This window comes from Drosophila takahashii, chromosome 2R, assembly GCF_030179915.1.
Source record: "Drosophila takahashii strain IR98-3 E-12201 chromosome 2R, DtakHiC1v2, whole genome shotgun sequence".
Taxonomy (NCBI): Eukaryota; Metazoa; Arthropoda; class Insecta; order Diptera; family Drosophilidae; genus Drosophila; species Drosophila takahashii.
Window position 1 is genome coordinate 27,902,176 of NC_091679.1, and position 19,271 is coordinate 27,921,446.

At 39.1% G+C, this 19,271-nt stretch overlaps 2 protein-coding genes across 3 annotated transcripts; one reads left to right on the forward strand and one right to left on the reverse strand.

The window, feature by feature from the left end:
• Positions 1 to 150: 150 nt before the first annotated feature.
• Positions 151 to 14,514, reverse strand: wun (wunen). 2 transcript variants are annotated; one of them, XM_017147875.3, is made up of 7 exons: positions 14,330 to 14,514; positions 9,343 to 9,805; positions 4,487 to 4,638; positions 3,913 to 4,131; positions 2,517 to 2,696; positions 2,276 to 2,452; positions 151 to 772 (listed from the first exon to the last, which is right to left on the reverse strand). In XM_017147875.3, exons 2-7 carry the CDS (start codon positions 9,611 to 9,613, stop codon positions 659 to 661), a joined length of 1,113 nt encoding a protein of 370 aa, XP_017003364.2. In that variant the 5' UTR covers positions 9,614 to 9,805; positions 14,330 to 14,514; the 3' UTR covers positions 151 to 658. The 2 variants fall into 2 exon arrangements, with proteins under 2 accessions (XP_017003364.2, XP_070069284.1); XM_070213183.1 differs by lacking the exon at positions 151 to 772 and adding an exon at positions 1,596 to 1,749.
• Positions 14,515 to 15,232: 718 nt separating this feature from the next.
• Positions 15,233 to 18,735, forward strand: wun2 (wunen-2). The gene is made up of 6 exons (XM_017147905.3): positions 15,233 to 16,258; positions 17,554 to 17,705; positions 17,767 to 17,982; positions 18,039 to 18,215; positions 18,274 to 18,450; positions 18,513 to 18,735. Exons 1-6 carry the CDS (start codon positions 15,952 to 15,954, stop codon positions 18,528 to 18,530), a joined length of 1,047 nt encoding a protein of 348 aa, XP_017003394.2. The 5' UTR covers positions 15,233 to 15,951; the 3' UTR covers positions 18,531 to 18,735.
• Positions 18,736 to 19,271: the final 536 nt, after the last annotated feature.

The window sequence follows — 19,271 nt, forward strand, 5'->3', positions numbered from 1 at the left end:
TGTAATTTCTTTTATTTTTAATAAACAACTATGTTTATTGGCTCTAAGCTCTCAAGTTTATTACTTACATATTTCAATACTTGACATTAAAACATAAATTCAGCATTTTTAATTAAAAAGTATTTTAAAAATAATTAAAACAGTGTCCAATGTGTATGAACTTTATTTATATTTTTTTGCATTGAAAACGTTTCAGGTTCGACTTAAATTATATTTAAACATATTTAATGGTCATCTTAAACATTATTTAAATATCTCTTCGTATCCAAGGCTTATAACTTAGTTTACATAATACTTATTGCTTCCATATATTTTTTGTGCAGCTCTGTTTTGAAGGTCACTTGATTTGTGGAAATTGTTGCGTCAGTTTAAAATAGTTTAGTAGTGTACAATAATTGCCATCATACAGATATCTCTCAATTGCTCTAGCTTAAAAATAAAAGAAGACACTTAAGTGCACTTGCAGCTAACACACACACTCACACTCATGCACACACACAGAGCTCTTAAAATGCCAGTACAGGAATAAATTAAATAGGACCTGAAGCTTGGCTTCACTGTCCCGATAAAGTCATCCGAAAGAATTCCAAGCTGAAGGTACCAGCTTCGGCTACAACTCGTGGAACTTGTAATTACTATGGTGCACTTCTCCTGCGGGTTAGTTCGAAGTAATCGTAATTCCCTGGGGCGGTGGTGCATTCATGTCTTGCACTGTACGCGCCAAGTAAGGCTTCGTGTTGGGCTTCTGAAATAAGTCCGATACATAATTGGCCTGAAAGTAGAAAAATAAGTAATATTAATACAAATATCATATATCATACAATAAGCAAAATATAAATGTTATGAATTTTAAGAAAGTGGATTTATCAACATTCCTTATCGCAATTTTATAACTCAAACATTTGGAATTTGTGCAAATATATGTACTTCTAACTTTGCAAGGGGAATTTAGAAAGTAGTAAAAAATATTTATAAGCATATGTATTTCTTTATCTTTATCACAACTCAATAAAAAAATTCCGTTGGGTTCCTTGGGAATAAGTGTTTGAGTTTAGAGCGATAAGGTTGTGATTTCAAAATATTTAAAGATGATTGCCAAAGGAATTTCAAATTTAATTACCCTGGTCGTAAGTTTGCTATATATTATAAGTATTCAAAAGCGAAAATAAAGATAATTATAATGGATCTACCAAAATAAAGAAGTAACTAAGATCTCTAGCATTTTAAGATAATAGTGATCCACATGCCGCACTTGCAACATTAAAAATATGATCCTAAAAGTATGCGTTGGTCTTTCCTTACCCCCTTCGTATCTCTTTAATTGAATCTCCTTGGAATATGATGGGCCTTCCTCCCCCTTAGAAATACCCCCTATCCCCGGTGAAGCGTGAAATTACAACTGGACAGCTGCATGGCCAGCTGGGTGGAAAAAGTCAACCCGACCTGGAAACAAGGTTTCGTGCTGCGGATGGCATTGATTGGCACCACACGCAACCGCATATAGGTGTTGAGTTCTGCCAATTTGGAGAACGTATCCCGCAGTTCAATTAAGGCTAATGGCCACCACCAGGTTAATAATGAATAGTCGGGGTATGCGGAATTTGTGATGCTTTAATTGCTAATCTTTTTTACAATGTCATAAGCTGATTCTGTTTCTGATTCTGTCTCTGCGCTCCTCTCTCACTTAGCCTTGCCTTTGGCGGGCCAAACTGTTTGAAAATTGAACCAACTCTTGGGCAAAACGTAGCTCTAAAAAGATTATGGAAGTGTATGGAAGGCATATGAATGTCGGTCAATATTTTGCTAAAATCATCTTAAAACCAAAACTTGGGTGATGTAAAGGGCATGCATGACCCAAAAATACTATTATTGGTTGTTAAAACTCCTTATCTCTAAGTTATAGCCTTGGTTTTTTAAAAGTATACACAAAAAAAGCATGTTCCCGTAAAATCGATATGGCCATGTAAAACCCATATCGTTTTTACATGAAATACTCTTTTCGACCAGGTCAAATTTACCTGGCACATATTAAATTGAAATTTATCTTAAATAATGTAAAATCGATCTACGTTTCATATCGATTAAAAAAATCGTTAATACTTAATTTTACTTAATACTTTTAACATATATTTGCAATATATTCCATAAAATAAAATATTTGGAAAATTTTAATGGTGTAAGACATTTGTTTGGATCCACAAAATGAATTTTTTAAAGACTTAAAATTAAAAATTGGTTGGATTGAAATGAGATATTTAAAGGCGGTATTACTTACCACAATTAAGGCGCATGAAGAACCAATGAGGGATCCTGCCAGCACATCGGACCAGTGGTGTTTGTAGTCCGAGACGCGGCTCAAAGCCGTGTACCAGGCCACCATGATGAATACGAACTGGAGAAGGTGACGCAGCAGCTTGGAGCCCCGCCAGGTCATGCGTGACTGCAGGTACAGCTGCAGATGGGAATACGGGGAGACAATGAGTCCACGGATCGTGTGACTATAACAATGGACTTACCGCCAGATAGACCATGGCGAAGAAGGTGAAGCTGGAGTGTCCGCTGGGGAAGGAGAGGCGCACCTCTTTGAGCATGCGCGCCGATGAGCCGATTCCCCTGCACGTGAACTCCTGGATGTACTTCCCCTTGTTGATGGCATCCTCGCAGGTGGTGTTGTCTTTCATCTGGGGCTGGCACACCTGTGGGCGGCAGGAAGAAAGGTATTGGTGGTATGAGCTAAACGAATACTTGGACTTAAGCTGCTTAGGGCTTATTTGTGGAGCCTTCACTGGGGATCTCCGCCACATGTGCCGCAAATTAGAGAACTTGCTGCTCGAAATGAGGCAGCAGCTGCAGTTGCATTGCATTTTCTGCACTGTTGCCGCACTTCACTAAACAATAGGGCTGCTCTGTAATGCAGCTCCCCTTTTAAAGTGATCCCTATCCCTATGGCAATCCCTATACCGATCCCAATTCCATCTCCCCAAATGAAGCGGACGATAAGAAGCTAACAAGCCACTTGCCGCCGCGAATATTTATGAAATTGTCTGACATCCAGTCAAAATATCATAAATAAACAAACCAACTGGTCTGGGAACTCGGGGTTGATTGGTATCTGAAATACCCTAACGAGCTGAAAATATTCATTTCTAACAAAAAAGTTCAAATCATTTGGTAAAAAAATGATCATTTCAGGATTACATCTGATTAAGACTATCGGCATATTTAATACTGTATATCCTGTACTATTTAAAAAAAAACCAACTGAACTCAGAATTCAGTGTTTAATGGAATCTGAATTAACCCCTACGTAACCCCTTTTGAAAAAGATTTCATTATTTTCTAAAATCTATTTATTACTTTATATCGTAAACTTCTTTATCTAATAACACACAAAAATTTTCCCGTAATGTACATTTTAAGTCATGCAAAACCCATATCGTTTTTACATGAAATACTCTTTTCGACGAGGTCAAATTTATCTGGCCACATACTAAATAAAAATTGATCTTAAATAATGTAAAATCGATTTACGTTTCATATCAATTTTCATTTACAGTTCAATTTTATTTTTAAAGGTCTATAACATGTTATAGATGATCCTATTCCTCTCTGTAGATAGTGTATTTCACTTAACGCATTGCAACCAACTGCCATCACTCCCCTTTTAGCCCAACACTATTAATAACCTTTCCCCACATCGTGTGTGTTTTTGACATTGTCTCCGAGCCGCCTGTACAAGTCCGTCTCCTACTTCGATATTGGATTTGTCTTCGTTGTCGCTGTCACTGTCTCACTGTCGCCTGTCTTGCTGCACATGTTGCAGATTAAAATTAATTGGCAATGTCAGAACGGGGATACCGCTGTGAAATTGCCAACTACGGACACGCAGATTTGTATGTTGCATATACTTACCGCCATAAAATGGGGACGCAGCCGGCCGATGGAATATTTCGCAATATCCGTGGTCAACTGGCTGACGACAGCGCCGAACGAATAGATGCCGACCTTCTTGTAGCACTCGATCAGCCAGTCGGGCAGATCGTAGTTCATGAAGACATACCGCCGACTGGTGGAATTGCCATTATCCTGCTTGGCCTTGTTCTGTGAAATGATCACCTCGACGATGACTATCTGAGGGATGGGAACATAGAACAAAGAAATTCCGTGAGTTAGCAGCTCGTTAAACCCTTTTTCTTCTCTGGAAGTCATTAGGGCGTGCATGCAAATATTTATAGCAGCCGAAATGGGACGAATATATATCGTTTCTAGGCCCATTAGGGCCAGACACATGTTGCTCTAGTTTTAATTGCCGACATGTGGACACTGGAGCATGCATGTGGTATCTTTATCTTGCATCATAGCTCCATAGTGCCGACAACTGAACTTGAGGCGATTGCGCAATCTTCGCTCAAGTATCTGACAGCTGCTTGACACAATTTCTGGCTGTCCATCAGGCACCCACTCCCCATCTGCCCCATTCACTTACCACGCCAACTGGTATCACGGCTCCAATAAAGTACAACATCCAATTCCGGACCGTAGAATCGTGGAACGGATGCTTCAGCGAGTCGTCATCGCAGAAAAAACCCCGCTTATACGGTTCGCCCAGCAGGAAGAACAGCAGTATGGGAAAGCCAACTGAAAGCGAGAGAAAATTAGAAAAATAAATTATAGAAACCACTCATTTATCAATATATTTCCCCCCCATCTTAGTAGGTCATCGGGGGGCCTAAGTGCCGAGGCATTATCTTCTTAGGGGGAATGACAGAAACCCTATTGACTTATGATATGTCTAAGCCGGCGATAAGATTTCCAGTGACAAGCGAACGTGTGCGGGGTTTCAATTGGGGATCATAGCTAGGCTAGGCTAGGGAAATCTGTCAGCGACTTCTTGGCCTGTCTAATTAAAAATTCGCTGCCATTAATAATAACCTATAGGAATTGTGAAGCGTACATGCTGATTGATTGCCTGTCCCAACATTCCCCGGCTTCTTTATTTGCCTTGCCGAACAGAACATTTATCTAGTGGATAATTAAAACTGCATTAGCTCTCTGGCTCCAACGCTCCAGTTTGCCTAATTGCCCTTCTGCAATGAGCCATACTACCTGCAGGCGGAAAAGATCTCGGGATCTCTGGATGTCTGGATGTCGATGAACTGGCCGAAGTCAGCGAGGCGTTAAAAATTGGGAAAGTTCTGGGATCTGAAGTGCTCATTAGGCTAGGAATATGTGAAGTGCATAGCCAGTACTCGATGGCGACTTGTCTGTCGTTTAATTACATTTCTCTAGTTTTTTTTTGCCATGGCGAATAGGGTGATCTTTGTGGTCCCACAAAGGTGGGTGACACAATGCCGCATCTTGCGATCCCGAGACCTTTCTTCCTATGCAGCTGCATCGGGTCCCGAAATCTAGATCAGTGGCATTGTCTGGCGATGTTTAACGATGGGAAAGTTATAGAGACGAAATTCTTGCAGAGATTAGCGTCATATTACAAACAGCAAGTGGCCCATTGTTGGCCCTAGGAGTCCTCTCTTTTTGTAGATCCCTTGATAGATCCCTAATCCTCAGCCAACCAGCCGGTAGCACTAAAATGTTTTTATGACTTTGAGGCATAGAAAACGAAAGTGTCTATGGCCTGATCTACATAAGCTAGAGATTACCTACATAGTTCGAACTTCACGTTGATAAAGCGAAATGGGAAAATGGAAAAGTGGAAAAAATGAAAAGGGAAAAATTGTGTTAAATGGCAGAACGAAAAACAAAACAATTTCGTTGATGTTTTTGTGCGTGTTTCTGTACTTTTATGAGGGTGACATAAGCCGTTTAAAAATTATTATATATGGGAGCTGCTGTACCTTCAGCGGAAATGTTTAATTTAATTTTTTCAAACCGGGGGACTGCATTCAACCGAATTGTAACGCACCTATGCCGCACTTTCATAGTAAACTGAAAAAACGAAACGCTGTCCATTTGGTGTCAAGTTCATTTTAATAATAAAGACGCCGCCTGCTCCAGAACTGTAGTCTAATTGAACCAACAACGAAGAGGGCAACACAAACAGATTGTTTGTTAAAAAAAGAGGTAAACGCGCCCACTTCAGGCCCCTCAACAATCGGATTTCTTTGAAAGATCACTACCGCCGCTTTCTTTAACCATTTCGCCGCCTCAAAAGCCACCGGCCTACGCCAAAGATGCATCTTTGTATCTTTCTATCTTTCGGATGCTGCAAGTGCCGCTCGGCTGGCTTTCAAGTTACCAAATGTTTGCTCTTAGCACGTTATCTTCTGTTATCCAAGTATCTATTTGCCGAGTTACAAGAAAAGAAGAGCCTCTCCACTCAAATCTGACCCCAAATAATGGGGCAGCCTCTAATTAAAAGCGTCTGACTTGCACTTGCCGCATTAATTAGACATGACGGAAGTCAAATTAAAGACAATTAGTGCAGAGAGCTGAACTAAAAAGACAACTTCGCCAGTCAGACTTCAGACACATTAAGGACTGAAGACTGGGCAAACTTTAACCTCTTCAATTGATTCGATCGACCAAGGACAAAAGACAAGAATAAGAAGATCCATTAAAAAATGAAAATTATTGATGTGGGTTTTGGCAATTTCATGGCTGCCAAGAAATCGAAAATTGTTACCAGGAATCTTCCCAGCTCGCCCGCATCTAGATTTCTCCAAGAAACAAAAGGTGTCACACAGGTAAGGATTTCAATTCCCAATCCGATTCGAACCTTTCCACCTCTGACAGGTCATGAGTCATGAGCTGCTGGCAATTAAATGTTCATTACTTTTGTCCCAGGAATTGTAGCGCAAAAAACACATTGAAAATCAACATCCATCTTGGCAGGGCCATGTATCTTCGACTCCATCTATTGTGGCCACATATGTATCTAAGTATTTCTATATCTGTATCTTTCTTTTGGGCTATGTTTGTTGTTGGGTGGAAGGTAAACAACAACAATGAGCCAACAATTGCCTCATGCCCGAAATGCATTGCATAAATATTATTCTTTCTACTTAGTTTTGGTCAAACTAAATGGGAGAATTTCTTCCCCCTCAAAAGCAAACACGCACACGCAATCACGCTCGATAAATTATTGAAGTGCAGAGGAGGAGTGGTGGGGCTAAAAAAAATCTGGAAGACGACCTCCGATATGCATTTGGGTAGATATTTTATGGGTTTAATGACTCCCCCTTAAGGAAAGGAGAAAGGTGAAAGAAGAAGAAGCGGCAAACGTAGAAAAAGTCTGTGCCGCAGCTCGTTCGCATTCAATTAACGTCAAACGGAGTTTGAGTCTGAAGTTGTGGTTTCCTCGGCGGCCGAAGAATTTGTTTGGTTAAGTGCCACCGACACCCTCGACACCCCCTTGGCCACAAAAATCACTTTATCAGCGTTTGTCTAGCGTCAAAAGTAATTTACACCCAAAAATTAGTTGTCGACAGACGAGCACACACGGCGGAAAGTCCATCAGAAGATGCATCCGATAGATGCAGCTAATCTCGACCCACTAAAAACAAGAATCTTAAATGGCCCACAGAATGCCTTCCCAGATTCTTTTGTCTGATACACACTCCTAAGACATTTTGTAACAGATTTAACTAATTGGAATTTATTCGGGAAACAGATCGATATTTTGTCCAAGTTTTTTTTAATATATTCACAGAACTCTTCGGGGTGCTTTCCTCAGCACATTTGTTGACAAATCGATGGAAACTTTTTTGATTATGGGAACTTGCAATGTGCGCACGGCACGAGTTTTAGATTAGGATACTCCCATCAAAAGTTTATTACCTGTCCCTTATCTTTTAATATGAGGATTAATCTATTTTTATTTACTGAACTGATTTTCAGGTTTTTTACCATAGTCAAGGGAGGGGCTTTTGGGGATGATTCATTTGAGATTTGGGATTACTGTCTGGATCTTAAAGGCGCCTTAGGTGAGTCAGCCGTAATGCGAAAGTTCGCTACCTGGCCCAAATCATGTGTCATGCTTTTATGCTGGGGGAAAAGTAAATATCCCGTTGGTTTCAGACCAAAAGGAAATGGCACCAATCATCTACACCAACAATGCAGTCGTAAATACGGTGCGAGGTCTTCAGTTGATTGGGAACACAGAACTACCTATGGTAGCAACTCATATCAGTTGCTCAAATATGGCGACACAAGATTGTTTTTCCAGTAGTGCCAATTGCAAAAATCCACAAAATGCCACTGCTACAATAAGGTGGTAGTGCTTTATGAGTCAGCCAGGTAAGCTAATCAGCAAAGCTAAATAATGAACATTCTCAGGTAAACCGGTTCCGATTCAATGCAAGCTATTGACGGTGGAATTTCATGGAGAAAATCCAGATAAAGGTTCTCATATAAAGAATGTCTCTATGGGAAATGAGGATACATACGCTGTATAGAGAACAATGCTTATACGAAACTGATAATATCAATATTTTCTATGATATATTACTTCCCAGTCTTAAATAAAAACGCTAATTTCAGTGGAGCTATTTTCCTTAAACTGATTTCTCAACTTTATACAGTTGCAAAATGCTGACAAAGTTCCAATAAAAAAAGACAAAACTGCTGATTGTGTGACTTGTGTAACTCCCCCAATCGAATGCAACAGTCAGCCACTGCAGGTTGTCCACCTTTACCTGACACAATTTAACTGTCGCTGCCTTTGTTTGCACAGCAAATAAAAATAAAGGTAGGGTAAGCAGGAAACTAAAAAAGACCGCACACAGTGAAATACTTTCCCTTATCTGTTCGAAATGTTTTTATAACTCATTTTTAAAAATAGCAAGAAATTATTATTATTTTTATTACAAATTACCATTGGTAGGATAAGAAAATGAGTAATTTTAATAATACAATGATTTTAAATTCTGTGGTTTATTTAAGGAATGTTTTTAAAAATAAGTAATATTTCTTAATAATGTTTAAATTTTGATATTTATGGTGACAAATAAGAAATATAATTTATTACAAAACCGGAAAAACCTTAGTCTAATGAAGGCTTGAGTCAGCCAGCGATTAGGAGTTTTTTTTTATCTCTAAGTTATGCTAATTTCAAAACAAAAACTAATTCTTCTAAGAGAGTCTAGATCTAAAGAGCGCCAAAGAGAACGAGACAGCAAAAAGCTTTGGCAATTACATAAAACCAGGGGTTTGAGTGAGTGAGACGGAAACACACAAAAGAAATAATAAACATTGCGACAGAAAATAAACACCGCGTGTAGGGTAAATAACTGGATGGGATCCAAATTTCGCATTGAGTTTTGGAGGTGAACAGGTGTAGATTTTGAGCGGGGGAACTGGTACTTTTACAGTATATTTACTTACCGCAGAGCAATATCAAAATATCCAAGCCCACGCGGCAAAGAATTCGTTTGTTGGTATCCATGTTAACGGTTTGTTGTTGTTGTAGCTGCTGCTGTTGTGTGCTATCTCTCTCTTGCAGACGCACTTCCACCGAATCACCGTAGTTATTGTTGTTGCTGTGGGTGGTGTTAACCGTGGTTTGTCGCCCGTTGGTTTCGGCCACGTTATAAGGTGATTGGGTCTCTGGCCGCCGGAGCGGTGTTGTCTCGCTGGACGAGGTTTCGTTACTCATATTTTTGTTTTCACGTCTCGTGTATTTTAGGTGCCGTTGCAAAAGCTCCAAGCTCAATCTTAAGCTTTTCTCTTTGCTCCCTCTCTTTTGGCAGTGAACTTGAGCTTAAGAGCAGCTGCACTATGTAGTAGGTGCAAATCTGGTTTTACGTATTCACTACGTCATAGTATCTTTTCTTTGGTTCCTTTTCTTCTGCGGAATCAAAGAGATAAATTTATTAAATGAATTTGTTGAATAATGCCGTCGGGGTGAGTAATAGGCTGAGGATTCCCTGGCGATAAAGACAGACAGAGGTTGTGACGTGTTTTCGTTTTACCCGCCCTGCCCCTTTTTTCCTGATTCATTGAGAGGCGTCTGTTAAATGTTAAATGGCTGATTGAAGAATCTCATGATTTATTAGCACTCAAGTGGCAGAGAATAGACAACTCTCAAACGGGTTAAGTGACGTCGTTTCAAATGAACAATAAACTTTCCATCTTTCACCCTTGAATGGCATCTAAATGGACTTCGGCTCTACAGGAAAACTTCAGATGTTTGGACTTTAACAATTATTTTTACAGCTCTGACTTGTTATTTTAATAAAAAAAAAAAATAATCATTAAAAACAAATTTGTAAGCGTCATGTCCTTGACCAGCGATCAATATAAGTTAGTAGACTAGTTAAATCTGTATTATATCTAAATAATTTGTCTAATTTTTTGGCATAAAAAATGTTTTTTTTTTTGTAGAAAGCGAACTTGCTAACTTGAAGCCTAATCTTGCCTTTGACAACCGCTTTGTGAGTTTTGGCATATTAATCTGATTCAAACTTAAAAAAGACCAGTCTAGACATCAAGTTTGCATATTCACTTTCTTTTTTAAGTACATTAAAACTGTATAATTTATTCATAATTCAAAAACTTTACTCCGTTAAAAACATTCGACACACAAAACCTTTAGCTAAAAATTGCGGTCCACGAAATCGTAATATTGTATCTTGTATCAACTATCTTTATACCCTTGCAGAGGGTATTATGATTTCAGTCAGAAGTTTGTAACGCAGTGAAGGAGACGTTTCCGACCCCATAAAGTATATATATTCTTGATCAGCATCACAAGACGAGTCGATCTAGCCATGTCCGTCTGTCCGTCTGTCTGTTTCTACGCAAACTAGTCTCACAGTTTTTGAGCTATCGGGTGGCCGAAGCTAGCTTCCTTTCTTGTTTTATTTAAAATACTTTGAATTTAACAGTTCTAGATCCAAACAGAATAATTTTTTTTAAGTAACGATTTTTATTTTTTCGAAAACTTAATTTCAGATTTTATCCACAAAGGACTTTTTTTACCAAACAAGTTCCACTGTAAATCTATCAACGCATAAATTCTTTTCATTGCCGTTTTTTTACTAGTGCCCGTTGAACTTCTATAATTATACCCGTTACTCGTAGAGTAAAAGGGTATATTAGATTCGTGCAAAAGTATGTAACAGGTAGAAGGAAGCGTTTCCGACCCTATAAACTATATATATTCCTGATCGGGATCACTAGCCGAGTCGATCTAGCCATGTCCGTCTGTCCGTCTGTCTGTCCGTCTGTCTGTCTGTCTGTCTGTCTGTCTGTCTGTCTGTATGAACGCTGAGATCTCGGAAACTATAAAAGCTAGAAGATTGACATTTTGCATGCAGATTCTAGAAGTTCCTACGCAGCGCAAGTTTGTTTCAAAAGGATGCCACGCCCCCTCTAACGCCCACAATCGCTAATATACGATTTTAAAAATTTCAATATTTTGGAAAAGTAAAAATGCAGTTTTATTGTGTTTATCAATACCTATCGAAATGTAGAAGAAATTTTTTAAATCGGACCATTCGTTAAAAAGTTACGGCGGATCAAAGTTTTTCTCCATCTCTTTCGCACTCCCTTTAGCTGAGTAACGGGTATCTGATAGTCGGGGCACCCGACTATAGCGTTCTCTCTTGTTTTGTACAATCAACTTGACCATCAACGGGGCGTTATAAGTATAGTTCTTCCTGCAAGCCGCTTGGGGTCCAACAAGGCCTTAATTTGACAAAACCACAAGTCGAAAAGTGGCAAACGTCAGTCAGTACTTCAGCGATGAAGGAGCAAAGAACTTATGGAACAGAAAATGAGGAGGAAGAGAGGAATTTCAGTTGTCAGTCGCGATTATGGCCAGGCCAAGGCAACCGGGCCAATGCATTCGATCAGGCAACGACTATTTATAGATAGCGAGCGATCCTCAACTCCTCAGTTGCAATTTAATGCCTGCCTGGGTCTCGAGAGCCTAGAGACTCAGATTCTTCTGATCAATGTTCTATACCTCCCTCCAATCCCTCGATTTCCCCCCTTTTAACGAATGACAAAACAGCGGGCAGCGTCTTAATTAAAAAATAAAAAAGAGAACAGAATAATACCGCGATATTATCGAACATGGATTGAAGAGCGTGCTTCCACGCACTTGAGATTGTTTGCTCTGAGATTATTTTTTAATTGTCAGCTCGGCTCCCGGAAATAAAAAGCGTATTAATCAAGCTAAGAATAGCCTGCATGTTGCAGGGGCGTCGAACATGTTGACCCATTAATGTGCGATTAATCTTGCTTTTATATCTGCAAATCTTTGCACTATCTTATCTCTCAAGCATTCGACTGTGAAAGCGATAAAAAAGGGTAGGGTGGCAGATGGCTAGGTATGATATCACTAAAAGCCCCATAAAAAGTGGCAAACGATTTATGACTAACTAATTTCAGTTGGGTAACTTATTTCGATTGGGAAATAATTTAAATGTCGACATATACTGCCAACGTGGGATTTAGTTCGGCTGTTTAATAAATTGATTTGCGTAAACATTTCGAATTTCGTATTTCCAAACTAGATCAATCTATTTATCTAGCCCTTGGTAACAAGTCTATAGTGAATTACTCAGATTATCTTCTAGTTTAAACAACTATATTTTGGGTTTGTTTGTTTGGACTCTCCTCAAAATAATTTATGGTACGTGCTGAATGACTTTACAAAAAATATTTCATATCCTAAGTAAATAAGTTTTCAAAATATCTATCTATAATTCTGAAACTGTATTTCCGATTAAATCGCTTAATTTAACACCACAAAACCATTAATTCAAAAAGTTTATCATGTCACAGGACGTGTCATTTTAACCCTGCATTACAAGTAATTATAAGATCATGATATTCCGAAGCAGCTGAAGGCCCCCGCCCCCACAAATCCTACTCCTCATCATTTTAATTTCAGACTCGAACGATTAACTTTTTTGGGGCAACGACCACAAGCTGAGCAACCCTCCCTCCTTCAATCGAATGTCATTTTCGGAATATCTCAACGCGAATTAAGGTCATGCGAGATGGAAAAATAATTTAAAATTCGAAAAATATGCATATCGGTAAATGAAATGTTTCACAATTTACATAAACAACAGGCGCCGGGCAGCATCATTAAAAATCCAACAAGTGCACGCGAAATTTTCGATTTGAATACGGAGTTCTTTTCGGTTGAGGGAAACATTTTTCGTTTTTAAAGAGCGCCAATTTCGTTACACAAGTCGAAGGGGTTCGATTTCAAGGGGACTACCTTGCAGACAACTTGTCGACGAGAAGGAAGGAAAATCGACACCTGAAACGATGCCCGTGGTCTCAAGTTCAACCAACCCATCGGTGTATGTAAAATGCTTGTTTATTTGCTTTGCTAACGATTATTATTGAATGCAATTTTATTCCGGCTGAGATCAGCAGAAGTTTACCAACATTTTACACTCGCTTGACAACGAAATCCAATACGAATTTGTAAAAAATGTTGGGTGTTGAAGCAAGAAAGTTAAGTACAGACTGGTAAGGCTAATGTTTAAAATGTATTTTCAATTATTGCATTGTAAATATAAATACATTCAACTGATATTTTGTTCTAAGAGGTCCTTAAAAAGAAGGTAAATATTTCATAGTAATCTACAACCTGAACTTTAACTAAACTTTTGAGTTCAATCATATGGATGAATACACAAAAAATGTTTAAAAAAGTTGATAACTAATATTCTCAATAAATTTTCTCACGTTTTGCATTAGCAAATGTTCGTTTAACAAAAGCTGTCCAAACGCCCACAATTTGCACTGTAAATATTTACAAATTGCCCCAATAAGTGTGCAAAAATTATACGCCAAAAGCATTCAAAATTCTATGAATAATAGAGCAAGCTTGATTGATGGACTGGATGTGCAAGGAGCTATGCAAAGTATTTTCTGTAAGAACATTTGTGTAAGGCCAAATGTTGCTTTTCCAATAAATTGCCCCATCAAAATTTGCAGCCTTTTGCGTTTCAGCAAATTGATAAGCTATCGGTGAGATGGTTCTGCGAACTCAATGGTTTGATTTTACGGATAAGCACAAACATACGTTTATGGAATTAATTTCTGCAACAACAACAACCTTGACCGTGGAGGAACACAATCCATTTGTAGGAGGGAAAATCGATTTTAAGCCAAACAAAATATACACCCACGCAATTTCTTCCCTTTCCACCTGAAAAATTTATGAATTTTCCCACATACACTCGAACGCTTTCCACAATTTGTTTATGTGACCATTAATTCCTGAGGCTCCACAGACACTTTTGGTTTGCCGGCCAAGCAAATCGATAAAATCGCAAAGATATATCCAACACATTCATTTGGTTTAGTACAAATAAACACGGTCTTTGTTTAATTAATTTACCTTTGCCCAATAACAGAGTTGCGAAAGTTTTTTAGGCAAGCCTCGATTGCTCCGTCATCGTTATAAGTATCTTTGTTTTTGTTACGCAAAAAGATGCGTTTAAGGGTTATATATACGCCCGATTCCCGTACTCGCACTTTGTTTTGGTTTTACGGACGAGCGACACTGACAATTCGAACCGAACGCGTCCGCTGAAAAAAGTGAACTGAGCAGATAAGATTGCCTTTGCTTGTGTGTCAGTCGGCGGAAAAGAGCGGAAAATAATGAGAGTGGAAAGCAGGCTCTCTCGGTTTTATCTATGAACGAATGCGGAATATGGAATCGGTCCAAAAAGGATAACAAGGAGGGGGAGGTGAAATGGGGATATTTGCCATGCTCCCCCATACAAAATCTTTAAATTAAATTAAAATTTTAACTTCAGATCCGCCCCTGCCTATAAGTCATAGTTAGTTGCATGTACTTTATAAATCACAATGTTATATCTTATCATTAATCTGAGAAATAAAAACCATAAAACCTTTTTTCAATTTCAAAAACATTTTTGAAAATATATTTTTTTTTTCAACAAATTAAAAATACAACGATTTCCAAGAATATATATCTTTCTAAATTTTGAGCCATTTTTTCTCAGAATTTATTTATTATGTCGCCAAATTTTAAACGTAAAATCTCAAAGAAAACCTGTCACTAGATTCCTGTTATAAAATATGTTAAATAAATCTAAAATGTATTTCAGATATCATTCGGAGATCGCTGATCACCTGGTTCCATTCCAGTATTTGTACACTCAGTACTAGATCGAGTGAGAGTATATGGGGGAGAGTTGTAGTGGAAAGCGAGAGAGAGAGCACAGCTGTTTTTACCATTCGCTTCTGGATATTTGGACAAAGCGGCTCTGCTCTCGAAATCGCCGTTCACTTCTTCGGGCGGCGCTGAACGTAGCGGATGGGCTTATAGTCGGATTCGGGTTGGGTTTTCGTTCTCCTCCGGATAGCGTTTTCTTGTCATTTTCGACGAGGAGCTGCGCATGCGAAACACATAGAAAAGCAGAACCAAAAGTGCGAAAGTGCTAAGAACTAGAGCAAGAACGATAATAATAATACCTTCGGTGTGACAAAAACAAAAGAGCAAACAACAATTAAGTGCAGCGGGAAAATGCAGTCCAAATAATGGCAGAGATTTTTTAACCACGTATATTTACCTTTGTGCGTCGCCAGCAGTATTTGAGCAACATTTTGACTCGGACTTAGCCGCCGATCGCGATCGCTCATCGCTTATCAACGCTTGTGCAATAGCGTTTACCTTACCCATTTTCGTACCGCCCACAAAACGCCGACGCCGTGTTTTATTTTCTCCTACAACTGTATCGATTTGTGGGCTCTATTTACATACCTGCAGCCTTATCACAGTGCGCGCCCATTAGCACATTTCCGAAAAAAAAGAAAAAGAAACACTCCTCGGGATTATTCAAATAATTGTGTGTGCCCGCCGTCTCCGCTGGCCGATAAGATGACCACCCGAGTGGTGTCCAGGTGCAATAGTGCCATAAATTGAAGCCAGGCTTGGGTCCACTAAGCTCACTCAGATTAGAGCCCCCCGAAAAATTCCCCATCCTATCCACGATGAGTACCCTGCGTCCCGGCAGCGTTTGTGATACCACGCCGCTCCAGAGATTCGAGAGCCAAAGCAGCAGCGGCGAAGAGCCTTCTTCTCCGACGGCTTCTAGTATTTTAGCCGCTGCCGCCGCTGCTGCATCTTCAAATAAAACTCCTAACCACAATAACAATAATGTGAAACTGGACCTACAGCTGCCAACTTTCGTTGGTAACACCGGAAGCCATGGCCCCATGTATAACACAAAGACACCATTACGTGGCCCCCGACGAATCTTCGGAAGGATTCTCATGGACCTCTGTTTGCTCAGCTGCGGTGAGTAAGAGTTTCTGCGAAATAGATAATATCCGGAAAGTGGGGCGTCATTGAAGTGAATAATTTGGTTTTGAAAGGAAGTTAGACCAAGATAAGCTGCCTGTTCCATATTAATACTCTGTTCCTAAGAAATTTAAATAGTTTATTACAAATTTAAAAGTGTTATTTTTAATATTGTTTGAAGAAGTCAAATACAATGCTATTTACATTGAAAAGTTTTTTTTTAAAGAATCAACACACAGCATGTTTACATTTGATATTCTTGTTCCCATTTCAAAAACGAAATCAACTACTACTAATACTAAATGGTCCATTGTCTTTGTAAGCAAAAAAATTTCAATTTTATTCTATTCTAGTTTCTATTCTAAAAGGCTTTAGGCTTAGTACTCAACCCAACAAAAAGTCGTCCAAAACAAAAAACTTCATATGAAAAACAACGTCAAAAAATTTTGTTTCATATGAAGTTTTTGTTTTGGACGACTTTTTGTTTGGTTGAGTACTAGCCCTTAACATGAAAAAGTTCTACAATAAATGGAATGTTCCCATTTCCCTACCATTCAACCGTTGAGAATAGCTTTTCTAATCGAAATCTTAAATAAATCATGCTTCTATATCAACTGAATTTTTTTAAGCTTATGTGAAGCTTCGGAAAAAGTATTATCACATTTCCCCGGCGGCCTTTCACACGTTTTATGATCTGTTATCATGTGGCAGCAATTGATCTCTGGCACTTGCCAGTCATGAGCTCATTCCCACTTCTGAATCCATCATCCAGATACGAGCGTGTGCTCCATAGGGGTTATACTGTCCATACACCTAAGGCCAGCAAAACGGAATACCATAAATCTGCTTCAAACAACCGTAGGTGAGCAAGCACTTTTTATTCCGCCTTGTTTTCAAACAAAAACATTTTTAAATTACTCTAAAATGTTTATGTACTTGTTTCCTTTGTGGCTTTTTTGTTATGCGCCTCAACCCCAAAAGAGATACTACAAAAAATATATTTATTCGCGCATCATCGAGTTCGGACTGATTTATTCAATTTGGGGCCATTTTATTTTTTGTGGGGGGAGAACTTTTCATTTGATTGTACTGAACTCATTTCCCCACCATCATCGTCATTGTTATCGTTGTGTTTATACTAGTCCAATTAAGGCTGGATCAGCAGACCTTGCCTATAAATGAATTGGACACCCCAGCGGTTCTGGGCCACCCAAAAAGCCCTGCTCCAGTTGCAAAAGATAAAAATCTGTGAAAAGTGTGAATATAATTTGATTTAATTACAATATTTTCAGTTGGTCTGCCCATGCTGGGATTTTCGCTTTGGGGCGAAGCCTTCAAACGTGGCTTCTTCTGCAATGATTCTTCCTTGAGACATCCGTATAAAGAGTCCACCATGCCCAGTTGGGTTCTTTACCTGATGTGTGGCGCCTTACCTCTTTCTGTGGTAAGTTTGGAAGTATTGTGGGAGTAATTATTTTACTAAATCATCCATTTTCCAATTCTAGATGATTGTGGTGGAGTTTTTCAGGGCCCAGGACAAACGGTTGCCTTTTCAAAAGCACCGCGGCAGTGGCTATCACCTTTGCCACTTGGAGTTGCCTTCTTGGTTGCTGGAATGCTATCACCGGATAGGGATCTTCATCTTCGGCCTGGGCGTAGAACAGCTCTCCACAAATATAGCCAAGTACTCGGTTGGAAGACTTCGGCCTCACTTTTACACTGTAAGCTAAGGGATCTATAGATTTGTATTATTTTTCTTAATTCGGAATTTTTACAGCTCTGTCAGCCTGTAATGAATGGCACCGATTGCAGTAATTCCATAAATGCTGGACGTTATATCGAGGAATTCTCCTGCGGGGCGTTAGATATAACTTCAAAGCAGTTGAAGGACATGCGTCTATCCTTTCCCAGTGGACATGCAAGTTTTGCTTGCTATTCCATGCTCTACTTGGTGGTAAGTTAATGTTAAGTTGAGGTTATTCCAGTATGTAAATTTTTTGATATCTTTGCAGATTTACTTACAACGTAGAATGCAGTGGAATCGCTTGCGAATGCTGCGGCACCTTCTCCAATTCCTGCTGCTCATGTTCGCCTGGTATACGGCTCTTACCAGAGTTTCCGACTACAAACATCACTGGTCCGATGTTTTGGCAGGAGCGGGGATCGGACTCACCTATGCCGTTGTTGTGGTAGGTTTTAATCATTCGTTTTAATATTTTTAAAAATAATCTAAAATAATCTTTCATTGCAGACGTCTACCATGTGGTAGTCAGGATCTGGATCCTTGACCTTAAGGGGGTTGCAAACCCCTCAACCCACCGCGTCTGCTGCTTTCGCTTTAAGATGTCATCTGTCTGCCGAAATTTCAGTTTTATCATAGTTTTAACTTTGACCATGTCTGCTAAGGAGTATATATTTATCTACGTGTGAAAGATTTTACTTAATAAATTTCAGTTTAATGTGTTTTATCCTAAGCTTTTAAATGGTATTTCTTACTTATTTTAAACGTTAGTGTTAGCAATTCTTATCTGCTGGAATTCCTAGGCTCAATCTTTACACCTAACTGCATATGGTATTATTCATAAGAGGACACTCCCCAAATCAAGTTTTCTAGCGAATGTTGAAATCTGCGGTGCCAGCGATTAATGGCTTGTTTTGGCCGATCGCACCAATGCAAATCAATTGATATGATCTGTGTAAAAAATGACGAAATTATGTGAGCAATACATGCAATTTAAATCAAATTACACAAGGAAATGTCCTTGACAGCAGAGATTAATAACCCCAAACTATTGCCAACTGGCTTTGGATTTTTCAAACATAGGTAGACAGCCAGCTAGCCATTTGGATTTCGAGGAGACTTAACCAGATGTATCGAAACCTGTCTTATGGACACGGTCCATGCTGAGAGATCTCTGATCTATGGCTAATTAGCAATTGGCGCAAAGTCAGCAGACCAATTTGTGATTTTTAATTAGTCTGTGGCACCTTTTCCCCTTTCCTCCCCGAT

Excerpts from the sequence above, each read along its gene's own strand:
- wun2 (XM_017147905.3), top strand. The coding sequence starts at position 15,952 with ATGAGTACCCTGCGTCCCGGCAGCGTTTGTGATACCACGCCGCTCCAG. Across the intron at positions 17,706-17,766 it reads GCGCCTTACCTCTTTCTGTG|ATGATTGTGGTGGAGTTTTT; the intron begins GTAAGTTTGGAA and ends TTCCAATTCTAG. Across the intron at positions 17,983-18,038 it reads TTCGGCCTCACTTTTACACT|CTCTGTCAGCCTGTAATGAA; the intron begins GTAAGCTAAGGG and ends GAATTTTTACAG.
- wun (XM_017147875.3), bottom strand. The coding sequence starts at position 9,613 with ATGAGTAACGAAACCTCGTCCAGCGAGACAACACCGCTCCGGCGGCCA. Across the intron at positions 4,639-9,342 it reads TATTTTGATATTGCTCTGCG|TTGGCTTTCCCATACTGCTG; the intron begins GTAAGTAAATAT and ends TCTCGCTTTCAG. Across the intron at positions 4,132-4,486 it reads CCGTGATACCAGTTGGCGTG|ATAGTCATCGTCGAGGTGAT; the intron begins GTAAGTGAATGG and ends CCCATCCCTCAG.